Genomic DNA, 13,953 nt, shown 5'->3' on the forward strand with positions numbered 1-13,953 from the left:
CTGTCTCTAAATTAAATACAAAATAGGGCTGGGGATGTTGCTCAGTGGTTAAGTGCCCCTGAGTTCAATTCCTGGTACCAAATAACAAAAACAGGAGGCTGTGTAAGCATCATAGTGGGGGAAAGACTAGGGGTTTTGGCCCTGGATCTGCCCTGCCTGGCTAGGGTCCTCAAACTGGTTACTACCTGTCCCCTACTCCTGCTGCCTCCTTTCTGGCCCAACGCAAGGTCCCTGAAGTCAATATAAGCCATCCTCCTAAGGCTTTCCAGATCTCTGATACAGACCAATCAGAGGGCAGGTGACCTCTGCCCTCCAACCTCAAACCCACAGGTTTTTCCTTCCCTAGTATATGAGCCCATTTCATGGGACCTAAGGAGGTCTAGTCCACTATCTCCAGTTACTTGCTGGCCTCCCGTTTAGGGACCTATTGGCTTGAGGGACTGGGCAGTTAAGATGCCCACTTGTCTGCCCCTTATGAAATCAAAGAGCAGACACAAAGAGGCATGGTGAGAGGAGGTGTGGAAAACAGTTAACCACCCAGGGATCATATCTTGGGACTTAGAATGGGTGCTTGGATGCTGGAGCACCTGGCTAAGCCCCAAGATGAGACTAGTCCTTGAGAAGACAGCAGCAAGGCTGAGCCTGCATCAAATATTTCTTGTTCCATCTTCTTTCTGATTTAATTTTCCAGAGATGAGGGCCTGTTCACCTTCGCTGCAGAGAGATGCCTCGGGAGTGTGCCTATTTTCACTCCCAGGTTGGGTGGTTGGTGAGTGATCAGGCTGGTTCTGTGAGTCCATTGTCTCCTCCCCTCTAGAATGGCCCTTTTATCTGTCACCAGTCCTTTAGCATCAGTGTCCTCCTCAGTCCCCTTTCAGGCTGGCTTGATCCCCAGTTCACTTTATACCTCCTTTCCACAGGCCTCACCTTCACGTTCAGGGATATATAAATGCAGGGGTGGAACTATACAGGTGTGCCCTAAAGCCAAAGCTTTCAATCATCAATCCAGCTCTGTAATGGGACTTCACCTCTCTGGGCCCCAGTGTCCTGCCTCTAAATGGGGATCCTCCTCAATGGTTGTTGGGGATCATTGAGGCCAAGTATGTAAAGCACCCATCCCAGCCAATGCTCAACAGCAAACAGGGCTGTTCCCATGGCGAGCATGGTCCGTCCTCTCTTTTCCCTTCCTCTTGCTCCTTTCCCTCTCCTGTGCCACCTTCATCTTCACCCTAGGCTGGTTGGGTGCTGGCTCAGATCTGGGCCTCACTGCTGCCGGCTTGCTAGGACTTTGCAAAATGCCCTCTGATTGGGGCCTTTCCCTGTCACTTGTCCTGAGGCCTTTTGGCTACTCTAGGGGCTATCTTTGTGTTCCTGGCATCTTGGGGCTGTAGCAGCTCCACCACCTCTCCCCATCAGGAACTAGAAGGATAAGGCTGGCTCCCTGTGCCCTACAAGGGTTCAGGCTTCCTGTCAAGGCCTCCATTCCTGCAAATGCTCTCCAGGCTCACTTCTTGTTTATGTGGAGCTTCCCAGGGAAGCAGGAGGCTGAGCAGCGGGTTTGGGGCCCCTGAGGAAATTTCATTCTCTTAAAATCTCCGGGCCAGAAGGCTGGCTGCACATGCTGAGGGAGGTGGGACGTGCAGACATGAAGGGATAGATCTTCATAACTAGTAAAGGGTGCTCCAAACGGTCCCCTAAGTTGCCTCTCATGACCCCAGCCACTCCTGGTCTCCCTGTTCCTCAGCCCCTTTGCTACTGTCTCCTGCCCTCCCCCACATGCCCACCTGTTTCCATCTGGTGCCCTGCCCCAACAGAATCCTACCTTCCCCTGGGGATGAAGCCCCGCTTCTTCCTCCCTATCATGACTGACTTCCAGCTGCAACAGCCTGTGAACTTGCAGTCTCCATCTCTCTCCTCCATCCAGATGCCTAGCCGAAACAAGGACCTCTCAGGCTGCACCACTGTGGGAGCTGTTGGGTTTTTCCAATCAACTGTCTGGGCCAAGGACACCAATGAGCATGTGGTCATGCTATGGTTGTTGAGGATCTGCACCATGTGTGCCTTGACCTTTCTGCCACTTCCCAGTTGATCCCTGGGAGCAGTGCTGGGGGCTGGGCCTTGAAAGGAGCTAGCCCTGGGCAGAGTCCAGGCTCTGGAGTTGTCCTGAGCTCTCCGGGGCTCTCTGCTGGAGACCACAGTGAAAAGGACCTCCCTGGAACACATCACTATAGAGATGACCTATCTCCCAAGGTGGGGCCATCTGCTAGGCTATATCATTTGGATCTCCCTGGGGCTTGGGGCTCAGCTCAGGGTCTGCCCAAGAGACAGAGCAGCTGGAGCAGATCCAGGAGAATGTTAGAAGGATGAACATCAGGGGCTTGCCATTCAAGGACTCTTACACCTCAGAGGCTTGTTCAAGATCAGGAACAGGCTTGGCTGGCAGCTTGACCAGCCCATGACATTCTTGGATTCTGCCCTCATCTCATTAAAACTGCTTCCAACCCACTTCTCTGCCTTCACTCTAAAGAGGATTTAGGTAGGCAGTGGAAAGCAGAGATAGCATGAGCAAAAGTAATGCAGTGGGAATCAGCATGAGCCATGGACCCAAGGCCTGCAGACACATGACAGGTCAGTAGGCCAGAGAGGCCCCAAATACTGGCACCGAAGGTCAACAGAAAGGTGCCATGGTTCTTAGGTAGAAGTGGAACAAGAGAAAGTATAGCAGAGACATCCCTGGGCTCCGGGGGCTCATACAACTTCAGACAGAAGTGGAGGAATAAAACACAGATCCCAGAGCTCTGCTCTTGAACATGGAATCCGACATATATATATTTGTTGAGTATCAGTTGCACACAGATATGATGCTTGGGGAGAGATGGAAAGGAACTGACTGGCTGTGCTCCATCAGTGGCGACCTGGTGTCTAGGCTCCCTAGTTATCACTGGCTCCACAGTTATCATCTCCAGGGCTAAGACCTAAGTGCTGGGGACAAGAACAGGGTGGTTGGGGGAGGGACCTTAAAAGAGGGAATGGGGCTGGAAGTGGGCAGACCTCAGGAGATTGAGGTTGCCTACTCAGGAATGGAAGCTGATAGCTTTATACAGCCCTGAGCGTGCAGATCTAGCTGTGAGAGAACGGAGGGGATGGGGCGACCAAGATGGCTTCTGCAGAATTCTGGAAACCTTAAACAATATCAGTAACAACAATAGTACAGGGTTCTTTTTTTAAAATATATTATGCTTACATTTTTAATACCTTTATTTTATTTATTTATGTATTTTTATGTGATGCTAAGGATCAAACCCAGGGTCTCACATGAGCTAGGCGAGTGCTCTACCGCTGAACCATAGCCCCAGCTCCAGTACAGGGTTCTTGAGGCATGAATTGGGCTGTCCTCTGTCAGCCTGTGAGATGAGAACTGCCATTTTCATTTAATATATTGGACCCTGAGGTCCAGAGATGGGTGACTTTTGGCAGCATCTCAGCTTCTAAGCCATTGTGTCACCTGGTGTCCTTGGATATGGCTCTGACTCCTAGAGATCTTCCTCTGCAGGCCCCAAGCCTCAGCTCAATTGCCATGCAAGGCTTCAAAGGGCACCCTGGGCTCCAGGGAGAGAGTTCTAGGTCTCCCCAGGAAAGGTGTCAGTAAACTCACATGGTCCAGCCTCAGATCCTGGGAATGACCTTGACAGGGAGGAGAGTCTAAGGTATGGGAACTTAATCCTCTGGCCTTGAGGAAGCCAGGCAGCTGCGCCCCCTGCTGGTGCAAGTGGCCTGGGGTACCACTTTGCTGAGGCTTAAGCCAGTGCGAAGGAAACCATGACCACAACACACCCAGGGGCTGTGGTCCCAGGCAAGGGAAAGGAGATGTTTTGAATGTACCAAAACCTGGGAAGAATGGATCAAGGTAGATGGGGCCCTGGATGTGCCACTCACTCATATGGCCTTGACTTGTCCTCTCCTTTTTCTGATCCTGTTTCCTCAACAGTAAAGCACTGCATTTCCCTGTGACCCCCTCAGGCTCCGCCCCCCCCCCCACCATGTCCCCTGCCTCCATCACTGTCTTCCATCAGAGGGCTTCTGTCCTGAGGCAGGGCCTGAGGCCTGGAGAACAACCTGTCCTGGTGCCCACTTGGGGCCGCTGTCCTCTCTGGCTGTGTAGCCAGGCCCCACAACTCGCCCCCTAATTGCCACTGCTCTGCAGGAAGGAGCGAATTCACCACAAATTATTTTGTTCTAAGAGAAGGACAAAAAGCAAAGAGAAGCTGGGAGAGATGGGGGTGGCGGGAGGAGGAGAAGATTGCCTGAGTCTGCTTTGTGCTGTGCTTTTAACCCTCAGACTGCTGGGTGCTAGGTGGGCAGTAGGGCAGGGGCTCTGGCTGTAGCAACCCCCAGCCCATCCCCCTATCAGTTGACAGAGGCCTTATCTCTCCACTGTCTTGTGTCACTCTTCTGACCTTATCTCTCCCTGAATGTCTGTCTCTCATCAGCTGCCTCTGTCATCTCCTTATCTCCCCCTCATCACCTCCTCTCTTTCCAGGTCCTTTCACTTCTGCACAGCCTGGAGGTATGGCGCAGTCATGGCAATCTGCCCTGTGACCTCTGGTGGTGAAAAAAACCAACTTAGGGCACAGGACTCCTGAGGCCACCTGAATGGATACATGGATCTGACCAGGCTTAGGAACACAGGAATGTATGATGAGCACACACACACACACACACACACACACACACACACCCAAGACCCCATTCACAAACAAAGATGCCTGCAGAGACCAGGCACAGTGACACACGCCTGTAATCCCAGTTACTTGGAAGGCTGAGGCAAGTTCAAGGCCAACCTGGGCAATTTAGTGAGATACTATCTCAAAATAAAAATTTTTAAAAGGCTGGGGATATATTCAGTGATAGAATACCTTGGGTTCAATCCCTGGTACTGAAAAAAAAAGGGGGAGGGACACTTGCAGAAAACTGCTCCTAAGACTCTCATACATACAAGCCCTTTGGCTGTGTCTAGAGGACCTAGGCCCCCTTTCTCAGTGTGCTGGCACTTGCACATGCCCACAGACCTACCCTCTGAGGAGAAGGAAAGGGCAAATTCATCCCCCTCACACGCTCCTTATTCCCTATTCCCTGCCCCCATATCTGTGTCCTGAATGACAAAGGAACCCTGAGGGGCACCCAGAGCTCCCACCATAGTGATTGCAAATGCCCTGGGGCTACATTAGCAGAAAGGGGTACAGATGCCCCCAGGCCATATGGAACAGCAACTATGTGCATAAGAGTCACACATGGGTGTATGTGTGTGTACACACAGGTGTGAGATCATCTTTGTGTTGATATGTGGCCATGTAGTGTGTGCTGATTGGCTCCATCTCCTCCCATGCCCTGCCTCCCACCTCTGCCAACCCACCCTTCCCTGTCTGCTGTTCATAGCCATTCTGAGCTAGTTAATGAGTGCTGCTCAAGGTCCCTGAAGAGGGAACCCTGAGGCACAGACAAGATGGTGACAACTTGGACCCAGCAGTAACCACTAGCCATCAACCAGCCCAAACTGGGCTCTCATCCCAGATGCAAGCTATAGAGCACCAGCCCTGCCTCTCCCCTGAGACTGTGAGGGCGGTAGACTCCATGCTGTCTCTGTGGTCAAAGTCAGGGCGGGGTGGGGGTGAAGGCTCAGCTGAGTGGAGCTGTGCAAAGAGTATATGGGGGCCCATGGTATGGGAGTGTGCAACCACTCTGGCTTTACCTCTGGCCTCTGCTTCCTTCCAGATCTACAAAGATAACCGGAACCTGTTTGAGGTGCAGGAGAATGAGCCTCAGAAATTGGTGGAGAAGGTGGCAGGGGATATCGAGAGCCTACTGGACAGGAAGGTGCAGGCCCTAAAGGTAGGTTTGTGTGTGGGGAGTTGAGGGGCATTAAGGGAGGACCAAGTGAAGCGGTCCTGACTGGGAGGGCAATTTTGTCCCAATCCTCCTTTGTTGCATAGCCCTTGGTCCACTGAATTTAGGTAGGGTTGTCATCAACAGAGTTGTGCTGTCATGGATTATGGGCAGCTGTGGCAGGAGCAGGACAATTTTATCTGGAGTCAGCCACATGAGGGGGGGACCTGGAGTCTCAGATCTAGACATCCCTACCCCTCCCTTCTGCTGGGCCTAGGGTCTTCCCATTCTCTAGGCCCCCAGGTCTGTTTATGGTGGTATCTTGGATGAGTACCTGGCCAGGACAGCAACCTGTTGATGGTGGAATCTCCACCCCTGGGTGGGCTGCAGGCTCTGATGGAGAGTGTTGAGGGCCCTTGGATGCCCTACAAAGAATGCCATGACCATGTAAGGCTGAAGGTTGAAGCTCTTGCTCTGCCCAGGATTTTGAATGTTTCTGTATCCCCTCTGGGCCTTGGTCTCCCCATCTATACTCAGAGAGGTTGTATCTATAAGCTCCAAAGCCCTCAGATTCACCTGGGTAGCAGGACCTGCTGGACTGTCTTGACACAGCAGGCAGACCCCTGCTACTCAGCCTACCCCAGGAACAGCAGGTGGGGAGAGGTCTCTGGAACTGCAGAGGGCTCTGGGCAGGTCATGCATAAATGGGCCGGAGGTATCCAAACTGCCCTAGCCTGTATCAAGATCAGAGGCACACCTGCAGCTGCCCTAGCCTGTATTAAAGGAAGCTGAGTCCATGAGCCAGGCACACACTTGTAGTACCAGCTACTCAGGAGGCTAAGGCAGGAGGATCACTTAAGCCTACAAGTTCAAGTCTGGGCAACATAGTGAGACCTGAGCTAAAAAAAAAAAAAAAACAGATAAGTCCAATTAAAAAGAATGAAGTCTTGATACACATTTACAACATGGATGAATTCCAAAATATCATGCCAAGTGAAAGAAGCCAGTGACAAAAGGCCACTTGTTGGGTGGTTCCATTCCTATGAAATGTCCTAGAAAGGAAATCCACAGAAATTGAAAATGATTGTTGGGGCTGGAGGGGAGGGAATGGGGGTCATACTGATAAATATAGGATTCCTTTGGGGGTGATGAAAATATTGTAAAATTAGATTGTGGTGGTGGTTGCACAACTCTGAATATACTGAAAAGCACTGAAGTGTATGCTTTATATGGGTGAATTTATTTTTTTTATATTTATTTCTTTTAGTTATAGGGGGACACAATATCTTTATTTTATCTTTATGTGATGCTGAGGATCGAACCCGGTGCTTCACGCATGGTTGGCGAGCACTCTACCTCTGAGCCACAACCCCAGCCCCAATATGGGTGAATTTACTAATATAAAAATCATGTCTCGGGCTGGGGTTGTGGCTCAGCGGTAGCACACTTGCCTAGCATGCGTGAGGCACTGGGTTCGATTCTCAGCACCACATACAAATAAATTTAAAAAAGGTCCATCAACAAATAAAAAAATATTGTAAAATTATGTATCAATATTTTCCAAAAAATGAGCCAAGTTTTCAAGTTTTTCAAAAAATGAGCAAGTCTACACTTGCCCAGACCAGGGTCCTGACAGGATCAAGTCAGGGTTGCCATTCTAGCTCAGACCCCCTACGTAACATCTAGGCCCCAAGAGAGAACTAGAGTCCCCTTCTCCAGGAGCTGTCCCTGCTGTTCATCATGGGGTCCCCTGCCCGTCCCTATGTGTCCTGACATCGTGGAAGAAGGAGAGCCTGGTCTCCTAGGGCCAGGAATCCAGAGAAGATGGACTCTGAGGGCCTCCTACCCAGTGTGGACCCAGGGGACTCAGTGCTGGGCTCAGAGGTCCTTCAAGACCTCCTGGTGGCAGGTGTGGGAAGACAGTTGGGGAAACAAGGTGCACTTGGAGGAGGTAAAGTCTTCAGCTTCAGTAGCAGCCTCAGTGGTATCTGAAGGTCTCTCCCCGCTCATGGAGGGTAGATGAGTGGTGGCAATGACCAGCTCTCCACATAGGGACCTCAGAGCCAGTCACCAACTAGAGACTTTTCCAAGTCCCTTAACCAACCATAGAGAAACAGTTGATCCTCATAGTCGGTGAGGAGTTGGGGGAATTCCCTGGGGAGCTGCAGCCCAAGGCCTGGAGTCCTAGTCTCGACCCTCTTCCTGCACCCATGTTCTGGATCCTGCCCTGCGAGTTGAGACATCTCCTTTCTACCACCTCTACAGCCCAGCCTGTGGCCTATACAGTAACTACAGATTATTTCAATGGAAGAATCATGGGAAAAGGCATATAATGACTGCACCCACCATGTGCTCAGTCCACAAGTCATTCTCACAGCAACCCCTAGAGGGAGGCCCTGCCACCCCATTCCACAGAGGGGTGCACAAACTCAGAGATGCCATGTGTCAGGACAGGATATGGCAGAGCCAGGATTTGAACCCAAGTCTCTCTGATCCTGAGCTGGGCCCTTGCTCCCCATATTATCCCTGAGGTATGCACTGAGGCCACAGCTCCTGCCCTCCCAGCTCTCTCCTGGCCAGTGATCTCCTGCTTCTGGTTCCAGGCCCACAAAGTGGCCTCTTCTCATACGGCCAGAGGAAAGAGGGGGACCATCCTTCCTCCTCCTTGGTCCTAATTGTTCAAAGTGAGCTCTGAGTTTCATTATGTTTTGAATTTGCTTTTAATCAAGTTCTGGTCTCTTTCTTCTTTTTCACATTTGTTTGCAGCCTGTGTACACATGGAAGGAGGGGTGTTGGGGGTGCTGGACCCTCGCTTCCCACTCCATTGTTCCTGTCTCCCTGGACCCTATCCAATAATCCAATTTAAATCCCTTGCTCTGGTCTGGAATTTTAATTTGGGGCTTGCAAAGAGGGAGCAGAGCAACACAGGACAGAAGTTCATTGTCTCATCTAATCAGGGACAACTGGATGATTCTCCAAGTTGCACAGGGTAGTTTCTGGGGCCAAGAGTCAGACAAAAGCAGGCCAGATTAGGGGCCTTGCACCTCAGACAAGCAGCATCCCCGGGTCCAGGAAATATGTTGGACCTGAGCTTTGGACACATGGAGGCAAACTGTCTTGGAACTTCAACTCTCCAAGGAGATGGGACCTCTGAACCATGGATTCAGAGGAGTGTTCAGGCAGGTTTCTCAGCCTCAGCACCATAGACATCTTGAATCTAAGGAAGGATAAGAAGGTGCTTTATTTAGTTCTTATGTGCACTGTGGGCAGAGCTGGGCCCAAATCAGGACACTGGTCCTCCCAGCTGGGGTATTGGCTCATGGCTCCTTTCTCACAAAAGTTATCTCTTCATTATTTTATTCCTCCCTCCATCTAGTCACCAACGTTCACTATGTGGCAGGCCCTGTGCTGGTGCTGGGGTTGCAGCAGGGAAGACAGACCCTATTCCTACCCCCACTGGAGTTCTCAGACCATTCCCATCCCAGGCGCTAGTTTCCCCCTCTGTACAAATAGGGACACAAAATCTAGCCCCAGTAGCATGTACCTGTAGTCCCAGCTACTTGGGAAACCGAGGCAAGAGGATTCAAGGCAAGCTGGTTAATGCAAAAAGATCCCATCTCAAAAAGAAAACAAGGTCGGGGGGTGGAGGATGCAGGCACCCTTCCTACATAATACCTCTGGTTTCACAATTCCAGGGCCATCATTCAAAAAGACCACAGTGTGGACAGTGTCCTTGAAGGTTGTGCCACCTGGAGCATCATCTGTGGCACCTTTACTGTGTGACTCAGAGGAGAGGCCATGGGAGGAGGCACCGCCTTGGATAAGGTTAGGGTGACCCCAGGGAAGGAGAGTCCAGCCTCCCCAAGAATGAGGCTAAAGGCATTGTGACTTGGTGTATCTGGTTCCAAGTATGGGAACCCCAGGACCAGGCCAGCCAGGTCAGAGCAGGTTCCTGAGGAAGTAGTGTGGGGGCTAGATGCCTGCTCCCTGGGGGGCCCTTTTACCTCCAACTTCAGGTAAACATGGGGCAGTGGAGAGGCCTGGTTGGGAATCCAGAATCTGTAGAAACCCCAGCCCTAGGCTTAAGCCCTGCCCTTCCTGTATGCCCAAGTTAGGTTGCTTCTCCACCTAAGGTCCCACCCACTGTCCCAGACACCAAGAACTTTCCGGATACTTTGCCTCCACGCAGTGCTTGTTGAGCCCTGGTTGCATGTTGGATAGCTGGAAAGCTTTTAAAATCATGATGCCCAGGACCCTCCTCAGACCAAGTACTTCAGATTCTCTGGGATACAGGGGAGCATCAATATTGTTTTTTCACATTTTCAATGTGAGCATTTCAATGATTCTGTGTATTCAGAGTTTAAGACTTTCCCCATAAGATGGTAGAAATAATTCTGTCCCGCAATCACTGGTCTCTTTCTGAGTGCCTGCTAAGTGCCAAGCCTAAGATAAGCCTGAACACTCCAAATGGCTCCAAATCCTCACCTCACGTTACTTCTCTTATTTCCATCCTAGAGGAAACTGAGCCTCAGAGAGGTTAAGCCACCTGCCTCAGGTCTCACAGAAAACCACGCTTTAGATCCAGGCAGCTGGTCTCCATGTCCTACAAACTGCCCCCAGATACTGCCTTCCTCTGTGCTACCATCAATGAGACCTTGTGGCATTTCCTGTCCACAAGGGGACAGGACTAAGAAAAAAGGAGTCTCAGACAGAGGCTGGCCCTGGAATGATCTAAGGACCTGGGAGTCCTACCTGGCAAAGGGGGCAGATGCTAGGAGGCAAGTTCCCATCCCCTCAATTTCTTTCCTGGGTAGTGGGCACCCCTGCCTCATGCCCCAGCAGGCTTGCATGGATGGGGCAGGGGAAGGTGCAGCCCTGGACTTGGTTCTGGGGGATCCAATGGGCAGAGTTCCACCATCAGTGGCCTCTCTGGGGAGTGAGCATCATTTAAGGAGTAAAATTAAAAACCCTTCTGCACACAGCCGCCCTGCTTTTGCCGCTAATGGCCACTTAACCCAATTAAACTGATGCATTGTTGGCAGCGTGGCTGGGTCTGTTCAGGAATGGGGTCTCTGGACTGGGTGTTCAGAGGAGCAGGAGGTAGAAGCCAGGGGCTATGGGGCAGGCTGATCCCTTTGTGAGGAGGGAGAATGTTCTACCCAGTTCTGAAGTACTCACCTCTTCCTTTCTAAATCTTGGTCTCAGGCAGGTTTCTCAGCCTCAGCACCATAGACATCTTGACCTGGAAAAATCTGTGTGGTGGGGCCTGCTCTGTGAGCTGTAGGGTGTCTGGCAGCATCCTTGCCCTCTACCCACTAGATGCCAGCAGCACACCACTCTAACAGTTGTAACAGCCAAAAAATGTCTCTGGGTATTGCCAAATCTTGAGATTCTTTGGTCTAGTGCACAGAGAGATGCAACCATGGCAAATAGGAGTTCCCAAAGCAGGGGACATTTGGGCCTCAGAGAGGTACCTATGCATGGGACAGCCTCAGCAGGAGAAAGAACACTTTAATCCAAAGGGACAATAGGGAAGGCTTCCTGGAGGAGGCAGAGAGGGAAGAAAGTTGGACAATGAGGCAGCTGGAGGCCAGTTCAGCTGGTGCATGGGTGCAGTCGTTGATTGTATTACACCACCAGGTTGGCCTTGAAGGACCAGGCCACAGGTGTCCCTTACTGCCAAGGCCTATCCATGAGTAGGGGCCTTGTGGACATTTGTCGAACAAATGTGAGTGCCATGGCTCTGGGTTCTGCTGGAGCACAGCCTCTGGGGTCTGACTCTAGCCTCAGAAAGCTCTAGAAGGCATGGTGATGGTGGGCTGACAGGGAGGGGATCCTGTAGCACGGCTGCCTCTACCCACCCTTCTCTGAGCAATTAAAAGGTGTTTATGTGGGGCTGGCGCTGGCTTCTGCCTTCCTTCCATTACGAACATTAAGAGATCTTGACCCTTCCACTTTCCCACTCTTGAAAGAAGCTACAGACACGTGGAGCCAATTAGGCGCACGCGTGGGCGCCAAGGGCCTGAGCAGCCTTTTTTCCCTGATTGCTGCGTTTACAGCTGATTATTCTCCCCTCACCCAAACAGAGCTGCTGCTTTCTGGCAAGGTGCCACCCAGAGGCGCCAGCTTGGGGGGAGGGGGGCGGCCCAGGGATGGGGAAGCTTTGGATTAGTGAATGGGTATCTGTTTGGCACCTACTGTGTATGGGTGCCGCACAGAGGGAGGCAGCCAGAGAACTGGCCAGAGGGAAGTAAGGACAGCAATGAGCTCTCAGGAAAGACCAGGTAGCTAGTATGAGGTGGTAGAGAGTCACCATTTGGGAATGGAAGTTAGAGAGGGCTCCCCAGAGAAAGTGACCTGAATGTGTGTAAAAAGGAATGTAAACGTCTGTCCATTCTGCCCATGCCCATGGGTCCTTAGAGTCAGGCAGTATGAGCCCTGGGCAAAGACACGCTGCTCCCAACAATAGGGGGAAACAAATATAGAGACAGCCTCCCCTGCCTGAATGCCTATCAGGTGGCCAAGAATCCAGAGATCCTTGAAGGCCTCCAGGCTGAGGGCCAGCCTCCCTGGGACCATGGGGGAAGTAGTTCAGGTGGGGTGTGGCTGAGGGCTCCTCAAGTGAAACATCATTCCTTCATCTTTGGACACCCATCTGAGCTACTTGTGGTCAGTTAGGGCTTGGTTCAAACCTACTAAACCTCAGGAAAGATCAGGTTGTAAATTTGGGGCTGGGCTTCTCTGGCCACAAGAGTCAGAATGAGTTATTCCTCAGCATCTGCTAGCCAAAGGAAAAGTCTAGAATACTGGAATATGACATCCTTGAGGCCCATAGAGCTGAACTCCACTCCCAGAAAAGGTCTGTGCTGTTGGGGGGACCTCCTCTTTCATGTGCCCTCTCTCTAAGGGGTCCTACCTTGCAAAGGGGGCAGATGCTAGGAGGTAAAGGAAAAGAGCCTGCAGGTGCCACAGGGACAAACCAGACTAATTTAGGATTGGAGAAGTGGAAATTTAATTGAATCTTAATAATGTCTGGCCCTTTGTTCTGAAGTCCTTCTGTGCAGTGGCTGCGAGAAGGTGGGGTGCTTGACAACCAGGAAGATCCTGCCCTCCAGGGCTCCAGACTTAGAGGAGACAGACAACAGACTATGGGGTACCAGTGTACAGGGCAGCTAACATGAGACAGGCAAGTCTAAGAAGACAGCCTGGAGGAGGTGGCATTTGAGCCAAGCCTTAGAAGGCAAGTAGAATTTTCAAAGGTGAAAAAAGGAAAAGGAAGGTGTCTCCGCAGTTCCTGGAGGACACTGGCCTAGCAGTGAGAATGAGCAGTGCTGATTCCTGCCAAGTCCTTGAGGTAAGCAGCAGGGGCTGGGACAGGGAGCCCAGAATGTTCACCCTGTGCATCAGTTTCCACTGCAGGGGTTAGCGTAGGCGGAGGTGACTAAAGCAGGGGGCAGGTCAGAGTTCTGGACTGGTAACTGCACATCATTGAGAATGGAACCCTCTGCTGTCTTCCCTAAGCCTATAAGTCTGGACCAGCCCCAGGTACCAGTCAGAGGTTTCCTTGGAGGAAGCTGGTTGATTCTGGCTCATTGTGTATTGGGCCACCAGGTGCCTTTGCTTCTGTCTCTGTCTAGTCAGCACTGAGTGCTTGCTGTGGGCAGGCACCATACTAGATTACAACAGGCACAGACTAGGAACAGACCTGTGGATCCTCTCCCTTGAGGAGTACACTCTGCTCAAGGTGACAGTAATGTGCTATGTGCCAAAAAAGTGTGGAGCCAGAGGGTAAGCCTAAGGGACCTGAAGGGAAGAGGATTTATCCAGGCAAGAGAGAGGAAGGGAAGAAGAAGGCTAGAGATGGAGGGAATAGGAAAGTGCAGAGGCCAGAGGTAGAGCGCTGCCTGTATGTGCATGTGGGCAAACACGGGCATATGCACGCATGCAGGGGTGGAGGGTTTGCCTGCTGGCCTGGATCTGCAGAGCACCTGCACAGATGCACAGGAGACAGGCAGTTCTCGAGGCAGAGGCATGCATGAGATTCCTTGGGCCTGTCTCTTATACACATCT

At 51.5% G+C, this 13,953-nt stretch overlaps 1 protein-coding gene across 8 annotated transcripts in view; it reads left to right on the top strand.

Annotated features, from left to right (window-relative positions):
- Cacna2d2 (calcium voltage-gated channel auxiliary subunit alpha2delta 2) overlaps window positions 1–13,953 on the top strand; it is a 107,177-nt gene that overhangs the window by 36,075 nt on the left and 57,149 nt on the right. For all 8 annotated transcript variants that reach the window (XM_048794286.1, XM_048794289.1, XM_048794290.1 and 5 more), the window contains exon 2: window positions 5,773–5,889. In XM_048794286.1, the coding sequence (XP_048650243.1) occupies window positions 5,773–5,889 (117 nt within the window). The remainder of the gene's footprint in view (window positions 1–5,772; window positions 5,890–13,953) is intronic.

Source organism: Marmota marmota, unplaced genomic scaffold (assembly GCF_001458135.2).
Source record: "Marmota marmota marmota unplaced genomic scaffold, marMar, whole genome shotgun sequence".
Lineage (NCBI taxonomy): Eukaryota > Metazoa > Chordata > Mammalia > Rodentia > Sciuridae > Marmota > Marmota marmota.